Source organism: Monomorium pharaonis, chromosome 7, assembly GCF_013373865.1.
Source record: "Monomorium pharaonis isolate MP-MQ-018 chromosome 7, ASM1337386v2, whole genome shotgun sequence".
Taxonomy (NCBI): Eukaryota; Metazoa; Arthropoda; class Insecta; order Hymenoptera; family Formicidae; genus Monomorium; species Monomorium pharaonis.
In genome coordinates, this window is record NC_050473.1 from 15,296,090 (window position 1) to 15,316,661 (window position 20,572).

Genomic DNA, 20,572 nt, shown 5'->3' on the forward strand with positions numbered 1-20,572 from the left:
CATGTTGTACACACGCGTTTTACTTCCTTTCCCTCTGAAAATTCTTCCTCGAGCGAACGTGACGCCGCGTGTAAATATTATACACGTGAGTACCGAGACATTAGCATTTATCGCGTTCCAAGTGTGGCGTCGCGAAAGCCACCTCCTAATGGCTGGCATATAGCGGCAATGTTCAAGTGAGAGACCTCCGCTGCGCCCCCCGATCGCGGCCACTTTCGGACAGGTGCGCGCCTCGGTGTCAAATTCGCAAAGAGACCACAAGGGTAACCCAACACCCGTCGGAGACCTTGGGTCTACCTGCCCGACACGTATACACCACACGCACGTAGATACGTTTGCGTTCTCGCGCGTATTGCCTTATTAGATAAGCCGGAGGGGCTCATCGGGCACGCGTTTTACGTGTTCCCCGCGGAGAGGAGAAGGCTCGTTCGACCTTTCCCCGTATCAGAGAGGAACGCGTCTCGTTTTCGATTGCGAAACTACGATACCGCAATATCTGGCGGTACCATGACGTAGAGAGACGCGTACTTTTTTTTTTTTAAGGCGCCTTTGTAAATACGAGTCGGAAGCGGAGTTGCCGATCTCGCTGAACGCGTCACGCGGAGCGGCTCCAATACCAGTGCGGCGAGATACTTGTCCCATTTACGCGAAAATTCAAATCCAAATGCGCGTACGGCCGTCGAAGTGTTAATTCATCGGGCACAAGTCACGGTTCGCTGCGATACGCTAATACCCGTCCGCGGGTATGTTAATTTAACGTTAATCTTTCGCGGAATCGACTTCCCGCTATGTGTTTTCGAGCGTATGTAATTTTGCGAGCCGAACACGTATACACATGCATGCACGTGAGTGTTTTCCTCTCGACACGAAGAATCGAGACACGTGTTCCGCTCGCAAGTCGACATTTCCATAAATCACGATGTACGAACGAAGCTCAATCGCCCCACGTTGAACGCGCGTTATCTTCAACGTGTTTGTCATCGAAAACGCGGGCGTCGGGCGGACCCGTTTCCCGTCGACTTATCCCAACATCTTTTTTCGGTAAATCCGTCGTGGCGAGATCGCCGCCTGCCCCGAGTGAAACCAATCGGCCGTGTCAGGTCGTTGATTCCTGAGTTTAGTTCGGAAAGCGGTTTCTTATAATAATCTCCCGTGACGCGACTCCCCAATTGTCGTCCCGTGGACGAGTTGGACCCGCGGTCTTGCGATGCGGTCTAACTTTGAATGAACTCGATTTAAAGTACCATCCTATCTTTTTCTAGTTCCAAGAACGAAAGAGACACGTCTACGAGTATTGATTTTTTAAATACGTTCCTGATAAACAAGCAGACTCGCGGGAACGCATCGGTATTTACTCCGGACGAACAGAAGCGCATGTGAAAGAAGGAAAATAATAACGCTTGTTTTCCTCCGGCAAATAAAATCGCGTACGAAAACAAAGTACGCCATTCCGACGATTCCGGGCCGAAATCGCGTCCGGTCGTCCGTCCGGGAGGAACGAGGAGGCATAATATCGCTTTTTACGCTCTCATCCCGTGCGTCCGCCTTAGAACCAGGCGGGTATATAGGAGGAGCAACGCGCCTACAAACGTATATTTAATACACACACGGCACCTCCGTACGACATACCCGCGAGCAAATGGAGTGAACGAGTCGCGGCGACGGCGACGTTGGCGGACGGAGGGGGAGGGCAGGAAGAGGGAACGAGGAGGTCGAGGGAGCCGGGAGCGAGCGACGAGGACGAAAGAGGATGTAGTCGGCGGACGTTTACGAAGAGAACCGAGTCTCGCCTCGACACATGTGGGAGAGGAGCCCGATGCTACACGCGCCGCAGGCAGGATCGGTGTGTTACGACGTTGGTGTTCGGTCACCTGAACTCCAGGCACTCGGCAACCCGAACGGATTCGGAGTTGCCGCTGACGAGGAGGCTTTCCCTCCTCGAGAAAAGGGAGAAAAAGAATCCCCCTCGGCGGAAAAACGCGCGTCTCCAGCGCGGCTCGGGGGCACAAATTTTGCGAACGCGAAGATTATTCCGCGTCTTTTAGGTCTTTCGTTAATTTTAATTTCGGTTAAGCTTTCGCCCGTTACTTTTTTTTTCCGATTCAGAGAAGATTAGAGTTAATCGGAGTAGAATTGAACTTGTCGCAGATGCGACGTGCCGTGTATCGACGAGAGGGAGGAGAATTACGTAAGCAGGAGGTACGGCAAAAGGTACAAGGCGCGATGAGCACGAGGCGAGTTTTTACCTCGGGCGGATAAACAGGAAGAGACGTAAGACACGGCGCGAAACGCGACGTCACGAATATATGCAACGTGCACCACGTAACTCTCCGCGTGTACGTAAATAAGGCGTGTAAGCGTGAGCGTGCGCGGCACGCCGAGATGTCAAAGCCTGTAGAACCCTGGCTGGTAGAGCGGAGGGGAAGGGGACGAGTTCGATTCGAAATCGGGTCGGTCGCGTTTCCGTGAGGTAAAGAGACAGACAGACGGATAGATAGAGAGAGATTCGTTCTCTCGCTTCCGTTTCGGAGCGGAGGAGGAGAAGGAGGAGGAGGCACCGCGGCGCCGCGATTCAGCCCTGGCCTGGCCGCACAACACGAGCATGAATGAAGTATCGCGTCTGGCTCACTGTTTGTACGGTATACTCGAGCGCGGGGGGGAAAGGGGGGACAGAGGCAGGGCGGTGAAGGTGGAAGAGGAGTCGAGAGAGGAAAAGGATCGTCACGGTGCCTCGGTGGCTGCGCGAGACGCGCCCGTGTGCGTGCGGGTGCGCGAGCCTTTCAGCGTCGGCTCGCGCATGCGCGTACCTACGAGAGGTTGACGAAGAGAAAGAGAGAGAGAGAGAGAGAAAGAGAGCGATGGAGAAGGAGACGGAACGTCGCTCGTGCTGTTTGTACGCGAACGGAGAGTGTACCAACGACGGCGGCAGCGCCGATCGTCAGCCGGTCGTTCCAGAGAGAAGCCAGGGGCACCCGCGCCCGGAGAAAAAGAGAAAAATAGTGGCGAGAGACAAGCAGCGCTGTGGAAGCGAAGGTGGCGGCCCGATCGTTCCGTCGTGTGTTCGACGCGCGGGCGTCAATCACAACGTCACGTCGACGGCATCGGTGTGTTGTTGGAACGTGCACGCATACGACGTACGACGACACGGCTGCCGCGCGCGAGTGCGCGAACTGCACTTTTTTTTCTCTCTATTTTCTCCTCCCGACGCCCGAGAGACGGCGCGATGCACCGTCGAGGGAGGAGGTTAGGAAAATTCGCCGCGGCGATCGGAGAGTAAGGAGGAAGGAGGATCGAGGGAAAACGAAAGAGAGGTCAAAAAAGGAAGACGTCGTCGATCGGAAGCCCGGTGGCCCCGGCGCGATGGTACGTGCCTGGCTCGCGATCCACACCGGCATGGCCGCCGAGGCCAGCTGAACCTCCGCTGCGGCCGTCTCGCTTTCGCGCGTTGTAGCATCGAACGTTTTTCGCGATCTCGCGCTCGCTCCCACTCGCACGATCGGTCGAACGAGCGAGCAACGAACGAGCGAGCAGACGCACACTCTCGCGCGCAATCATTCGCTCTTCGCCCCCCCCCCCTCTACCTCCCTCCTCTCCGTCTCTTTTTACTTCCTTCCACCCGGCCCGCTCGTAATCCCGCCGTTCGTTCTCGTCTCGGCGACGCGGGAGAGAAGGAGAGAGAGGAAAGGCGACACGAACGAGCGCGCGTACACCGCGGGAGCGTATACCCGGTTATCCCAGGGAGAAGGAGAGAGATAGAGAATCTCCCGCCTCGCGTGTGTGCATGTGCATTAGTCCGACCGGAGGCTCGCCATTCGAGAGAACCAGCGGCGGAGGCGCAAATCCCTACGCCGTTCGCGAGCCTGGATATATCGCGACTCCCCCCCCCCCGTGCCTCTCCCTCTCCTCTCGTATCTCGTCCTTAGTCGAAAAATCGTGCCTGTCGTCATTGGCGCGTGTCGTCATCGAAGGAGCGACGTACGGCATTCGAAGGGCACTCGTCGGTACCCGCGACCGAGAGTTTGCGCCGCGGGACAGCGAGACGTATTAGAGATTGTTGGTTTTCCCGTCTGACGACAATGGAGGCGCGCGAGTGAGGAGATTCGTCGGCGAATCGTCCCCGAGATTTCCATTGCGAGGGAGCGACGTCATTCGTCGTCGTCGTCGTCGTCGTCGCGCACCTGTCGCCGAGCTATCCGCCCGCGCAGTCAACACCCCGGGAGTCAACATTCCCCGCGTGGGTGCGCGTGTCTCGTAGGAGAGAAGACACGAAACTGTGACCGCGCGAGGGAGGGGGGGGGAGGTAGGAAAGGACACCGACGCGCGCGCGCGGCCCTTTTTCACGGAGCTACGGCGATCAACGCGGCTGGCCAGTCGAGATGCGAGCCGCGTGACACGAATGCTGCGGGAGCACGAGAGAAAGGAGAGGAAGGAGAGCCAGAAACGCGGGCGGGAGGAAGAGAGAAGGAGAAAACGCGCCGCGTATCCGGCCAACGTACGTACGAGCGTACGTGCGTACGTACTGCATACGTGCGTGCATGCATGCGTGCGACGAGGACGGGACGAGGGTGGCTATTTCTGTGGAGCGCATAGGGGGCCGCCCGTATAAAATAAGCAGTGAATGAAGGAGCCTGTTTACTGGCAGACGGCCTACGCGAGAGATTCAGAGAGTCGCCTCTCTTTCTGCATCTCCCTCTCCCCTGTTTCTCTCTCTCTCTCTCTCTCTCTCTCTCTCTCTCTCTCTCTCTCTCTCTCTCTCGCGTCCGTCTCTTTCGTCGTGTCGGTAATCGCGCGGTCGGTCTCTCCAGGCAAGGCTCCGTCTGTCTCCTTCTCGCTCGCTCCGGCGAGAGAGAAAGATAGAGAAGAGCGAGTGGGAGAAAGAGAGAGAGAGAGAATGTGAGAGGGAGGGAGGGAACGAGTGGCGAAGAGAGACGAAGGAGGCAAGGAGGTAGGCAGTCAGGCAGGCAGGCGAAGCGAGCGAGCGAGCAAGCAAGCAAGCAAGCAGGCAGGCAGGCAGGCGAGAGCAGCGCGTCGCGTCGTGTCGGGGCACCGAAAGAGGGCCGTGCCTCGTGTGTGTGTGTCGGTCGGCCGGCCAGTGCGCGAGAGGACCCCGCGGTGTGCCGATCTCTCCTCTTCGCTGTCCGTCGTGTCCGCACCGCACGCGCGTGACTCTTTCCATCTCTCCCTCTCTCTCTCTCTCTCTTTCTCTCTCTCTTTCTCTCGCTCTTTAGATTTTCCCGAGCTTTCCTTTGCCCTATCGTTTCGTCCCGCTTTTTCTCCCTCTCTCTTTCTCTCTCCGTCTTCTGCCTTTCGCCCTTGCTACGTCCGTCGCGTCGCGGTCGCCGGTCTACGGTTAATCGCCGAGGAGAGCGAAGAGCGGCGAGAAAAGTCGAGTTGTTGGTTCGTGTTCGCTGGCGGCTCGCCGCCGTCCGCGCTGGCTCACGCTCGCACCCGCGCGCGCGCGCGCGCGTGCGCTCCGGCGACTCGCGGCTCTAATGTCGCGCTTCCGCACGTTCCCGGATCCGCGGTTGGTGTCCGCCTTGGGAGATACGTATGTGCTTGCGTGCTGTGACGTTGTGACCTGTGCCGGAAGTGCGAGCGGCGAGAAGGAGTAGGAGAGCCGCGCGGAGGAGGAAGAAACGGCGACGACAGTACAACAGCAGCAGCAGCACCAGCAGCATCACCAGCACCACCAGCACCACCAGCAGCACCAGTAGTAGTAGTAGTAATAGTAGTAGTAGTAGTAGGAAGAGGAGAAGGAGAAGGAGTAAGCAGGAAGAGAGGAGTGGAATTCGAGTTCACGAACCGACGACGTTCAGTCTCTCTCTCTCCCTCTCGTCGGATACACGTCGGAAGTTCGTTTCGAGGCCGGAAACGTCGCGCCTCCCTCCTTCGCGGTTCTCGCGTGTTGTCTCGGAGATTAATAAATATATCTCGAGTACACGTGATACAGATATATCTCCTTCTCCCCCACCCCCCCTGCCTCCCCTCCCCTCGAAGTGCGCGTCGTGCCCGGGGCCACGACGAGAGTTTGGATACCGTGTACCCCGGACGGTGACAGGGGAGGTACAGGTGAAACGAAAGTGCCGAAAGTGTGGATACCTCGGACAACAACCCGCCCCCGGCGCTGCCCCCGCGGCGGCCGCTCCGACCCGCTCCACCGCGTCCGAACGCGCCGCGACGTACGGCGTCGTCGACGGCGACGACGGATAGTACGACGGCGTTAGCGACGGCGGCCACGACGACGACGACGGCGCCGCCGCCGACGACGACGACGACCGCAGCGGCCCAGCAGCACCAGCAGTTCCTCGCGTCCCACGGCTCCTCGGCCAACGACCAGCACCAGCAGCAGCAGCACCACCACCACTACCATCATCACCACCACCACCATCAACACCAACACCAACACCACCCCCAGGCCGTTGTCCAAGTGTTGCCGCAGCCGCTCTTGACGCCGCCCCAGTATCCTGCGCCCCCACGGCCCCCAAGTCGTACCGGTGAGTTTCTTTTTTTAACTTATTCAGGCTTATCTTCTTTCTCTCTTTCTCGATCGACTAATTAGGAGTAACGGCGGTTTGACAGGGGTAACCGCGCTCCCACGAGGTATTCCGATTATCCTCACCGACGGTGAGCGCGCGAAAATTCTCCTCGGCTTTTCTTTACGGCACGGTTTCGACCGGCGAGGAATCATCGGCGTTGATGACGTGAGTCTCGAACCGCTCCACGTGGTTTTCGAACCGCGTTGTCCAACGCACGCGGAAAGAAAGAGTTGCGGGCTTACGAAATTTTCTTAAAATCAACGGTCGCCTTTAACCGACAACTTCCTTTACCTGCTCGATCAGCGAAGGGTCATCTTGATATTACATTCGTCATTATTCACATTTTATCATACGTACATTATTCATATATGAACTTTTGCCGCTCCCCCCATCGTTTGCCCTAAATTGCCGGTCTCGCTTAAACGTCACGCAATCATCCCCCTTCGTAATACAACTCGCGGTATATCGTCACCGGGCAGAAATAGTATCCATCCCTGCCACGTACATTACGGTAGCGTTACGTCGTGGCGAACGAAACGGACGGATATTAACATTCCACCAGATATAATGCCCTCCGGGGCCCGAGCGGGGTTTATCAAGCGGCGTGTACGATTTCGTCGGGAAAAACGACAGACGTCCGGGATGGACGGCTGTCGGGCAAATGACCCGGACCAACTGGCTCCCGACGCTCCTCTTTTTATTCCGCCCGTCGCTCCGCGTTTCTGTTTATTTGCTGCCCGCGTTTGCCGCTCCGGAGAGGCCGGGGTTTCGTAATGAGCGCATAACGGCCGATTCACAGCGCGGCTAGTATCGTTAATGAGACCGCGCAGCTAATAGCAGATGCGCCCCTCCTGCAAAATATCGGCCACGTTTCCGGTGTGTTAATTGCCCTCGAGCTTAACGGCGTGAAAACGTGATTATTCCACTCCATTCAAGTATATTCCGTCCCATTGAAGCGAACCAAATTTAGGAAGAGAGGAGAATCTCACGTTTTCACGTACGCACGTTTTCGATTCGAAAAACTAAAGAGCTTATACGTGACGTTTCCAATAACGTCTGTCACCATTCGGAAAATCTACCTGCGACACATCCGCTCGGGGATTTTCATCGAGCGAACGTCACATTGTCGATTCATCCAAAAGCTCAACCAGGCCAAGAGAGAGAGAGAGAGAGAGAGAGAGAGAGAGAGAGAACCACATCCGTTATATACGCTCTCGAATACTACGTATACTATTTACACGGCGCGTTCGGTTCTCTTGGCAAAATCGCGGATGGAACATCTGGAAGCGAGGAGAGACTCGCGGCGAGAGATGGAGAGAAAGGGAGATAGAGGAGGAGAAGGAGAGAGAAGGAGAGCGAGAGAGAAGCGGAACGCCGGGTATAAATCTAGAAACCGCGTGCTGTGCGCGCGGCGTGCTCGTTTACGAAATTCCGCCTTGTTGTTTCCAAGCTGGCGCTAATCATCGTCGGCCGCGCGCGATACTCGGCGGAAACGGCCGGGGAGCGAGATAAATCCCCGAAAAATATCTGCGTCGTTCGCCGACGGAAATCGATCGAGAAATCGCGAGTTCTCTCTTTCTCTCCTCTGCCGCTTCTGCTCTCGGGTCTGTTCGCTTTCTGTGAATCTCTCTCTTTCTTTTTGTACGTATCTCACTTCGCATCGTTTAAAATTACATTAGATCGCTCGCGAATTACGTCGTACGCCTTCGGAAACGATTAACATACTCTCGTTTGACTCCCCGCGCAAGTGCGAATTAATAATATTATGTTAGATGGCGATTATGTTCGAAGGAATTGAACACTGAACTCGAAAGTCTTTTAAAAAAAAATGTGATAATCTCAGTATCAGTAATATTACATTTTTATTTCAATATTGTAATAATAGTTTCCTAAACACAGCACGATATATCTAGATTTTTTTTTCAACTCATGAAAATTATTATTGAACTATAAGAATAAATTTTTCTCGATAAAACTAAATCTCTTCAATGAAGTTATATATGTTTAACGCTATATACGTAACGCTTTATTTCAATATTTTTAGAATACATTTCGAGCGTAAAATTATTTTTAAAACGAGAAAAGATATTGCTTTTCTATAAAAACGATGATTACTAAATAGAACGTATTATATCTTGTTGGAATTGTTGAATTAAGCGGCAGCGAACCGAGAAGATTTTCCGTGTTTTCCCTCTCTCCTCGGGGTGTCTGTTTTTCTCAATATTTTTAGCCGCTCGCACTTCGATGTATTTTCATTGCACATTTGTTCTCTCGGAGGATTTTCTCGCGGAACACGATAAATCTGCCGGTCTCTCTCTCTCTCTCTCTTGGACGAGGTCGCGCGACTTCGTGCCAACTCCATCGACGGTTAGACGAGCGTGACTCGTTGCGCGCATTGAGTCACACTACGCTTTCATAGAGACCGAAGCAGTCACAGGGGCGAAGCGGTGAATGAAACCCACAGGTGTAGAAAGTTCGCGAGAAAGTCGCCGTTGCCTTTCCGTTCGTAAAACCAACTCACACCGTCGTCGTCGCCGCGCGGCGCACACGCACACGTGATCGCGCGCACGTCCTCCTCTCTCTTTCGTCCTTACGCTTATTGAACGACTCCAGAATTCAATGAGCCAAGCATAATCGTTATCTCTCATTGAGTTTTCAAAAAGTGGCGCATACCCACGGCTGAGATAAGATTACTAACGCGAAAACGACGATAAGATTACAACCAATATAACATCTCCGTTCTTTAAGTCATTCTTAACTTTGAACGTGTTTCGATTTTTTCCAATCGCTGATTATCTGCGTTATCTGTCTTATTTTTAGAAATCGAAAATATCATACGTCGATCGAGCGAACGGATCAATGGAATCACCACGTCGCTTGTCCCGCGCGCTCGCCGGCGAGCGTACTCGCGAGACACCCGGTATAGCGCGTGCAGGTCTCTCCGCGCGCGCGCGCGCGGGCGTGTGTGTATGCGTGTGCACGCACGGCTTATTGACACAGAGGCTCGAACACGTCGCTCGGCCGCTCTCATTGGCACCACACACGCCGTGAATGCCACGCCGCGCCGTGCGACTTTCGCATATACGCGTCCACCACGCGGCCGTGCGTGCGTGAGTGCGTGCGTGTCTCTCCCGTGTGTGCGAGCACGCAACGATATGTCGCCGCGTCGATTGTCGCGCTCGGCAATCCGAGAAGGTAGATACGCACGCCGCTGTGTCTCTCCTGCGCGGAGTCGCCAGGCGCGCCATATACGCCGCGAACAAGTAGCCGATCCGGCATGAATGAAACCATGATTTCCACGCATGGCGCAAAAGTAGGCGACTCGCGAGCGAGCGTGGCGGGGCGAGGCGGGGAGAGGCGCGCGGCGCGCGAAAACGAGTAGAGACTCGACGACTCTCTCGCGTCAATTTTTCACACACGCGGCTGCTCCTGCGACTCATTGAGAGAACTCAGCCGGCAGCCGCGATAATTTAATTTACAAATATCGCAAATTGACAATGCGTAATTGTCGTTTCTCGTAACGTTAACGTTGCGACATCAATTACGTCCGCGTTCTTCGTCGTGTGACTTTTGTGGAGGTCTTTTTCTTCCAAGAATTTACTCTCTCAAAATTGTGGTCAAAGAATTTTATTATAATCTTATTAAGAAATAGTACAATTTAAATGCTAAAAAAGTTGAAAGGATAGAGGAAGGAGTCACCAATACTAAAAAAAAAATGGCATATCATTTTGTTTTTATTTATATTTTTTAAACATAAACGACAACAATAAAAGTTGGCACAAATGCAAACTGGAAAGATTGCCTTTTATCAGATGGTATAGTGGTTATTATTTATAACACCGTTAAGTGAAAATTGCATGTCGAAACTTATATAAGTTATATTTTCTTTTTTTTTCTTATTTAAGGGAGTCGTTTGCACGAAATACTTATAACATGTAGCGTAACTTTATGCAAAGATTAGATGAGATTCGTTTTCAGATTTTATAGAAAAAGAGTCATGAATGTATAAAATATGGATTTTTATTTTTTTAATTGTTCAAGCAGATTGCAATGTTTAGTTTACATGAAATAAGGATTGTCACTTTAAAAGGTTTATGCCAGATATTTTTTCTAAATTCTATGAGAAAATTCTCTCTATGTACCTTATATTAGAATTCCAACTACTTTCTAAATCGGTATATTATTCACCGAAAGCAGTGTATACTCGCTGATAATTATAATTAAAATATAACAAGTGTACAGTGCTGCGTAAATCAGTAAGATTTCACAGATTCCGATTTAGAGAGTGGAAAAAGCGATAACAGTTTTGGATAAAAGCTCTCTCTCTTAACCTTCTGTTCCTTTTTTTGTTTTACTTAGGCTCGTGTGACGAACGCCGTATCTCATTGTCAGATAAAGAGTGAATAGCAGGAAAAGCGAATATATATGCATATCGGTAGCTGTTATATGCGCATAGTGACCGTTGCCCTCGTTTATTCATCGCCCCGTCATAGGTAGGAAACGGTTTCCAAGATAGTCCGGAAGCCAGCACTCATTTATAAAGTATTTATATTTGAGTTGTTTATTGCCATACTAATCGCCTAAATGCATTACGCGAGGGAGTTGCGTGGAAAAAAACGTTTTATCAATACGCGCGTTCGATTGTTTTATCGCTTAAAAAAACGCATTCGCTGTACAAGATTAACAATAAGTCGAGGAGAGTTTAAAGCAGCATTTCCACGTCGCGCGATATACCCGTTATGCGTACAACAATAATTCGTTTGTCTTTGATTTCTGAAAGCTTATTAATATGTCTGAGAAAAAAAAGCTGTTAAGTCGATTAAATCTTTTAATTTAATTACATTTTTTCAAATACTTATATATTTTCAACTTGAATTACATGAAATAAGCAAATTTCACTTGTACATTTAACTTAATATTTGAACTTTAATTGATGACATTTAATTTAAGTATATAAATACTCAAACTAAAGAAATTTAATTAAGTTGAATAATTTATTCGCATTCAAATTAACAACTTTTTGTAACGACAAACCGAGGAGAATAAGTAAAATTAAATCACTGAGGGAATAAAAATACGCAAAAATCTATATTTTTCGCGAAAGAAGAATCAAATCTTCCTTCGCTTCTCTACATTGGGCAAGAAATTAGCTTATGGAACGTAATAATGTGTACGAAGAGCAAATGATGTCCGGTTGAATATACTATATTATTTGGTATTTGCCAGCGTAACGCGATCGGCAATCAATCCGAGTGTATTTTACTATGATAAATCCAAACCGAACCCACGCGACCTTCTGGCTGTGACGTGTCTCCTCAAGCTCGACGCACTATCGATACCTGGATCGTGTTAATCATACAGTAAGTAATCCTACACGCGCACTCAATATCCTAAGGCTAAGCCTATCGAGGCTCCCTCGACTCCAGTAGCGGATCGAACCCGCACTCTCGAATCTCGCTATGTAATCGCGTTCTCTCTCGTTCCTTCTCCTTCTCTCTGTCCCTCCGCTCCGCTATCTCCCTCCTTCTCGCTCGTTCTCGCGTTCTCTCCCTCGCTCTTTCTCTTTCTCGTTCAAGTAACACGAGAACACCACCGCTACGCTATCTTCATGTTTGCCAACTCCGTTATCTCACGTTCCTCCATTTCGATCTCCTCTCTCCTTTTATCCTCTCTCTGCCCTCCCTCCCCCCCTTTCCTTTCCTCCCGTCTCTCTTTCTCACTCACTTTTTTTGCTTTATAATCTTTTCTCCTTGTCTATGTCCTGCCGACTCGTTTCTTCCTCTCGTCTGGTTTTGCGCGAGCAGCGAGTGCAATCTACGAGCAAGTCGTCGTTATGCGTTGTCGCGTCACATCCGGCCTCTCCGCGATCATTCCCTCTCTCTCTCTCTCTTCCCCTCTGTCGACCATTCGTCCTTCCCTCTCTCCCACCTCCTCCCGCCGCGCCTTCCATTCATTTACCATGCTGCTCGAGTGTGTCTCTGTTTCTAACGCTCCTCTTCATCGACCTGTGTCCTCCGAAGAATTCGCTTTACGCGTCATCGATCCAAATGTCTCGTTCTCTATATCCTCCTCTTTCCCTCTCATTGCAGTTATTTGGCAAAACGAATCGCTCTGTCGAACCAATCTCCTCGCTCTTATCCCGTCTCTCTCTCTCTCTCTCTGTTTCCCCGAGTAAATAGCGATATCTCGGGATAACGTAAAGTGTCCAGAATTCGTCATACGTTTCGCAGGAAATCTTTTATTTACAACGATACTATCGTCTGGCGAAGTACTGACCTCTTCTCCCGGTACACCCGGTATATTTCGAGACAGAGATATTATTATATTTCTCTTTTTTCCCTTCCTATCAATCTATCTTTTTCTTCTCGCCTCCGTCCGATTACTCGCCCGAGCGAGGGAACACGAGAGGGGTTAGAGCCGGAGCAGCTTGACTCTCTTACTGTTGAGATATTTCATCGATTTTTCACCGGAAGTCTTGGCGCGACTACTTCGCACCCGACGATCTTCGGCGACGAGCGCCACTGATTTTATACGGGGGCGATAATTAAGCGTGACCAACGTGAGTCGCCGAGGCTGATCGATATATGCAGCAGTGGATAACTGACGACGCTCACGATTACGCAATCGTGTCAATAATAAATACGTTGTCGCGAGCAGGATAGTATTCGCGTTCGCTTCTCTTCTTCTAACTACAAGTTACACTTCGACTGTTAAAAATAATTCGGTGAAGTTAAAATATAATTGCAAGAAATACGATAAAGTATATCACTCCTCTCCATTTCCTCTCGATACTTTTTATAATGTGTAAATGTTGTGTTTCTTATCGCATGTGTTTTGTTTTGTATTATTTATTTGTAATCCTCGCCTGGCGGCTCCGGATGGTTTTACAATGTGTGTTACATTCTCGCACATTCATTTCTGATTCTTCTCTACATTGCAACTAAATCTAACTTCACGTTCGAAATAACATTTAAAGTAAATTAAATTAGGCTAAACCAAATAACAACCTTTTGATACCAGAAATCGATTCCGTGTTTTTTTTTTTTTTACTTGTCGATGCGCTAATAAATTTGTGACAACACAGTACGCAACAGCAGACTTTATTTCGACGTAGTAATCGTGATTAGAGTAATCGACGCCGGAATTATCAAAAATTATCCGTCGAAGACGCGCGGTATTGTGTAAGATGCAAAACGATTTAAATTATATTCGCGCTTATGATAGCGACTGTATCGGATTGAATGATATGTGTGTAAACGGTCGAGGTGAACGGAGATGAGATAAACGAGATAAACTTATTTCCGGTGCATCGGTGGAAAACAAACGTCGGCGAGACTTCGTGTTCTATACGTTATCCTTCTTAAGTATATGTAAGAGGGATATTTCCTTTTTAGCTTATTGCCTCGTATCGCATGCAATTTTCCCGCGTCAAGTGAAGACTTGTAATTGTCATCGCGCAAATGTAGCCTCATATGGTCGGGAATAATGTGGAAACTTTAAAGAATTTCACTGTACTTTATGTTTTTATTTATTACAAAACTTTAATGAAATCTAGCCACACAAATTATTTTCTAACATTGAAATTTCATTAGAATTAAATTTTAATAAAATCAACACTGTTTTACAATGTGAAATAGGTTTGGCCAATTTTACTAGAATTATAGTAAAATTCTTCATAGTCCCGCGTACTATCGTAAAGATAAATTTTGAGGGTGAATTCTAATTATAAGAGAAAATACTCTTCGTGCACGTATCGGCATGTGCGTCGTCGGTGTATTCGCGAAATGGACACGCGGAGGAACGAGAATAGCATGTGCGTCACGAATTAGGTGCGGTCTTGACAATTACATTCTGCTTTTATCCTAACGATGTCACGAGCTTTCGACTTAAAAGGATTAACCCTCATACACCACACCTACTTCCTTCCCGTACGAAAATATACGCGGTCTCCCACGGGAGCGTTCTAGTTTCACTTCGCTGTAATTCCAACTCGTGTGGAAATTCGAGCTCTAAAGCTGCACCTTCGAGACAGAAAAGTCAGAAGTCGCCTTGGCGATTCCGCGCGACCAGCTGCTTGACGGGAGAGATACGTCGTCTCGAAAATAATACAAAATTACCACGATCGCCAGTGGTAACAATTTCGGGGAAACGCGCGCGACTTTAATTCGTTGCGAAATGGCAGCGCGACGTAATTTCTTCCGAACGGAGGGAATTTTACACCATGAAACTCCCGGCAGTCATTAGCGAATTTAGTAAAGTTTCGCTGAAATTTTACCTCTTTTTTTTTTAATTTAAAAAATTTTAAAAATAAAATTCTCGCGAGTTCACGTTGCCCCGCTGCTATAATTTTCCGGGCGGACCACTCTAAAAGTTCTCCCCGTGTGCCGCGTCGCAAGTTTGACGTTCTACAAATCGCTCACGTGATTCTCTCGAATACTAACGTACCGTCGGGAAAGGGGGATAGATGATTGTATCTACAAGTTTGTTTTACTCTCAACACTTCCCTCGCGCTCGCGAGGCACATTCGCGGCGCGCCGCGCCGCGCGGATGCGGGGTCAATGCGACTCGGACGTCATGTGTGCCGCGTCTCCAGTCAAGGGTTAAGAGATCGAGAATCGGTTCCCCGTCCCATCTGTCTTGCCGCTTGCCCCGGCGCGTTTTCCTCCATGCTGCGCCTATGCCGTTGGTGACTCTTCTCCTCGCATCCGTTCCCCCTTTTACGTATTATACGTGACTCTTTTACTACCTCTTCCCCACGCCTCGCGTCCCATACCCGGCTTCTTTAACTTTTCCCCGGCCGTCCTTGGGGGGGAAAGGGAACGTTGACCCCTCGCTGGTTCCTCTCTCAGGCGTGGTCTCGCTCGAGGTTTCATTCAGAATACGACGACGCCGAGAGCGTCGAGGCTCCTTCGTCGATATATGTATAGTATAAGGAATGATGCGGCGAAAGTGCGCGCGGGTATACACGACTGTCCCCGACTTACCGTGCGATTGATTATCCCTCGTCGTAAGTACACTTAAAAAAAAAAAAAAAAAAAAAAAAGAAATCGTCGAAAGGATATCGGCGAATTAACCTTAACAATAATTGCAAACGAATAATATAATTTTACATCCGAGTTGAATTTAATCGGTGAATCGTGCGTGATGTGGCGGGATCTTGCAGAGAGATTAAAGGTTTCGCGTTCGCCGCGGAATCCGTACGGGAATCGAGATTAAGATTGGCATTTGTATATAGGCCAGGCCTGCCCGCGAGCGGGACGGAGAAACGCGGCGGCTACCGCCGCGCTTCCGTTTATTTTTCCACTTTGCGATTTGACGCGCGAATATGCGGCGCCAAAGTATCGCGGGCGCTGGGCTCTCGCCCGAGAAACGGCCGGGCGTTTGCGCATTGATCAATGATCGACGTCGGTCGCCGTGGACGTAGAATTGATTGATTGGCGCTTGAGAGCCGAAGGCCGACCGGGTATGGTGAGCGTGAGCGTGAGCGAGCGGGCGGATGGACGGGCGAGCGACTTGAATTAAACGGTGGCTTAATGAACCTCGCTCGAATGGGAGTCGCCGGCTTTAAATAGGACGGCAGAAGCCGAGTGAGCGAATTTGAAGAGCACGACGAGCGTGTCATGGACGCGGAGGCGCGCGAGAGAACGCGCGCATCTTCTAAAGCGTGGATCCCGCTTTATTTTAAGTAGCGCGGGCCTGAAAATAAATTAGACTATTAGATCAATGAAAGGTGAAGCCCCGTTGAGATGGATGCATAAAAGCCCTTCCCTCCTACCTGTTTTTTTTTTCCTTCCGGAATGGATGGGATGAAGCGCGGTTTCTTCTTGTAATTTTCCAATTCCTCTGTCACTCTTTTTTGACGTTTAATTAGCCGACATATATCTGAAAATATAAAATCTTTTACCATTGTGACTTGAAATAATTTTTACACGTACAGTGACTCCGAACACGTCACGTATGTTATGTTACGTACATTAGCATCTACGAGAGGTCTTAAAAGAACGCGTGAAAAATTGTAATAAGTATCTATTTAAAGATATTTTTTTCTTTTTTACGACGATGACGGAGTATAATTCGTCGATCAGCCGAGGCCTCTGACACGTACGTGCGGCGATAATTGAATCACCGTCGGATACGGTAAAACACAATGAGACCCGGCGCGCAACACTGAATGAAACCGCTCGGCGGTGCACTCGGGCTTCATTGCAATGCAAATTTCGTTGCGTAAATCTCGCGGCGCGTAAACACGCTCGGTCCACGTTTGGCAACCGGATCGTCTCGGGATTTTCGCACATTTTCGCTCGTTCGCGCCTCGTTGCCCGTCGGGATCTCGACGTCCACGGGTCCACGCCGAAAATGGAGGTGGCATAAATTCCAGAACGGGTATCATTCGGCGTTAATGAGTCGATAAACGCGTTTTGGTCGCGTCGAAAGGCGCGCGCCGGCGGCGAGTGCGCGAAAAGGGAAAAGCGAAATGGGAGGAAAGGAAAGGGGGGGAGGAAAAAAAAAGAGGAGAAAAGGCGAGTCGCGCGTACACTCGTCGGCCGCTATAAATACGTAAGATGCAGTCGAATGCGGGCCGCGTGCGTGTGCCCGCCGTGCGTACGCACGCCCACACGCGCGTGTAATTCCGACGTTCCAGCGTTTCTCCGCGCGTACACGACGCCGCTTGAATGCCGAAAATAGTTTTTCGCATGCGAGAGAGGAGGCGAGCGCGTGGGTCGACGTGCGTAGGCGTACACCTCGCCCGTATGTGTGTATATATAAATATATATATAAATTTTATATATATATATATTATTTTTTTTTAATATTTTCTTTTACTTTCTCACATGCATATACGTACGTTGCCTATTTCTTTAGTTGAAGTATTTAACTTAAATATACGTAAATATATGTGAACTAAAGAAATTTAACAAGTTGAAAAGTTTAATCAACTTAACTTTTTTTCTCAGTACAGCCGAACATCTGTGTAATTGCATTTCAGAGTTGTCGCTTTTCGACACCGCAGAAATAACTCATCTTTCCTATTTATAGAACAGCATCTTTCCAATTGTTTTTCTCCTTGTGTATCCAATATTTTTTTATATTGTTTTAAGGCTTTTGAAGCGGTAGAGGAGAAAAAGTCGAGAATTAAAAAAAAAGTTAAGGGAATCGCGAACGGTGAAGGCTCGATACTTCAACACGGAAAATAGAGAAGAATTAAGTTATCGATGAATGAACCCGTTATGCTTTCTCCATTTCAAAAGTGGCTTACGCAGCACCGGAACTCGAGTGTCCCTTTTTTTTCCCCTCTTTCTTTTCCCTTGTCGAAACGTTAACAGTAATTGCCGCCGACGCGCCAGATGTCTCTCGATTTTATTTCCGTACTCCATGCATTTCCGTACGCTGTTATTTCCTATCCACATATTTCTGTTATAATAACCCGATAACCTTATACGCCGTTATGTCAAAGGAATCGGCTTATCTGGAGCTGTGCTTCCGCTCGGCACAGACGGGGCCAGACTCATATCTGTACGCAGGTTTTCGTCAAACACAGTGGCGGTTACTTACGTCTCGCCTTCGATTTCTACGGCGCTAAGGTCGCGCCGGAGAAACTCGACGAGGAAGATATAATAACCCGGGCCTGCTCCTCTCCGTCCGTGCCGTTCGTCACATCTCGCGCTAGGCCCGTCCCTGTTCAGGGAGAGTACGCAAAAAAAAAACGGGACACGGTCCGACATAACTGACACACGTGCGGGGGAGACGATCGCGAGGCAGATATATAAACTTTCTCGCGAATATCGCGCCTTGTGGAACGTGTGGGTGGAAGGTTGGTTGGTCGGTCGATCGGTCGGTCGGTCGGTCGGTCGGTGAGCGAAGACCTCGACCATATGGCGTCCACATTCCGTTTCTCGGGTGGCAGCGATCGTGCGTGCGTGCGTGCGTGCGTGCGTGCGTGCGTTCGCTTTGCCCGCGGGTGTGCTCGCCCGTAGGAGGACGCGCGTGGTACGTTTAACTCTTTCGGCTCTAAATTTCCTTCCCGGCGGGGATACCCGAGGGACGCACGCCGCTTCCTTTCCCGGCGACGCCGGGAAAAACTTCCCTTAGTGGTGCCCGGGAGGTTCTTAACCCTGCCCGCGCTTCGACGCTCGACGAATTTGCGCGCGACAAAAAATTTAATTGCTACCGCGAGGTACACGTGTATTAGAAAAAAAAAAGAAAGCTGGCTTGCCAAGTGTGGGTGATTGCTTGGTGCGTTTTAATCAAATTTTTGATTCGTAAAAACAAAACATTTTCTCCTAGAGTGTTTAATCGAGAAAGAATCGTAAGATTTTTAATAATAACTCCCTTGCCATATCTAAAGATTAAATGTATATTTCAATTCGTGTTTTGCGATTTCGAGGCGCGGAATATTTATATCGATTTTGTGTCACGCGTCTATAGGATGCGGAGGATATTTTCAGAATCACATTCGCGTTCACGAAATTAGCGCCAGCGTGAGCAAATATAACTTTTGATTTGAAGTGTCCGGCTCCGACGACGACGACGACGTAAATTTCTTTACAACGGTATCCCCGATATGGAACTTTGTCAACCGTCTGTAAGACGAGCCTTATGTTTCGTATGGGGCGTAGAAAGACTCGGTATCGATGACTCGAGACTGCAGGTACCTAGAACAATATCGTACCGCGTGGGCAGGTATCACGCTACAGTCAACGGAAAAACCGGAAGAGAGGGACGTAGGGGGAGGGGGGGGGAAATCTCCATTGTCCCCTCGCTCTTGTGCCGGGATCCCTTTCTCCGAAAAAAATATCTTCGTTATATATCTTAGTCTCGTCCCGGGTCGGTTTTACCTGCTGCAACGGGCGGATTTCTCAGCTGCGGGGTATAATGGCCACGTAATAAGGCGCATCGTAAAGAATGGGAAAAGGAATCCGTTTTTGCCTTTACCCAGAATACATCCCCATAAATGTAAAACGCCCAGGAATGACGTTGCCTCGCAAAAGCGTTACGTTTTCCGCGCTATCGATCATCGGGGCTTATCGGTTATCGGATGATGTATTTATCACGGAAAATTAATTATCGCGGATCGAGCCTTCCTTCCCTCGACTCGGAGCTTGTACGAAGGGATCGACAGCAAGTAGAACGGATGCAGGTTCGTTAATCAAAGGTCACCATCTAATTACGGACTTGTCCTACATAATAAATCGCATACGCCTTGCATTCGGACCCCCGATTTTATTAGTCGCTTGACAATTAGTTGCAAATCGATTGTAACCGAGTGCTCGTTTATCCATTGATTCAAGCTATTTTATTACTGCGACGAGATGGGTACTTTTGTCGATACTATAGGCTACAAGCACGCACGCACGCACGCACGCACGCTGCGTAGGCGTCGTCTGGGTGGTATCCGGTGTTGCGTGTCCGTATGCTCGCCCTTTATTATATCTTTCTCTTTTTCTCATTTCCTTCGCCGCCGCGTTATTTCGCATGCTTTTCTATCCCTAACGCAGCAATCGAAATTTCCATAATCCTTTCAGCAAACGTCTGACATGTAGGTTAAGATTTGAAAAGCTGGGATAACAAATAATATTTATTTCAATTATAATAATTATCTAAAAACTGTATAATATATCATTGCGCTGGATTATCTTGATAATGATAATTCAAACATTTTAATTCTTTTGATTTGAAGATATTGCTTCCTTCCAATTGATAAAAATTATTGAATAAGAATACATTTTTCTTGAAACTAAATAAAATTTTACGTAAACGAATTGACGTCTGTTTAATCGCTATATAATCTTATTTCAATATTTATACACAATTCAAATATAAAGATATTCTTAAAACAAGAATATTTTTTTGCGTGTGGATTTGCGTAATGATTTTAAGAATACATTTTCAGGATTGAACTTCTTTTTTTAATGCCCTGTATGCTTATTACGTTGCGAATAATTTTCAGATGCTATACATTTCGCGCGATAAATCGCAGGTGGATTATGAGGGCAAATTGATAATCGACAATTTTCGTGTTCGGTGTAACGCGCGCC

The 20,572-nt window shown here is 49.0% G+C and overlaps 1 protein-coding gene across 1 annotated transcript in view; it reads left to right on the forward strand.

Annotated features, from left to right (window-relative positions):
* Positions 1-6,073: 6,073 nt before the first annotated feature.
* Positions 6,074-20,572, forward strand: part of LOC105833285 (mediator of DNA damage checkpoint protein 1) — a gene marked incomplete at its 5' end in the record, with an annotated part of 34,573 nt that continues 20,074 nt past the window's right edge. The window contains one exon of the mRNA XM_036289633.1: positions 6,074-6,494. Within this exon, the coding sequence (XP_036145526.1) occupies positions 6,074-6,494 (421 nt within the window). The remainder of the gene's footprint in view (positions 6,495-20,572) is intronic.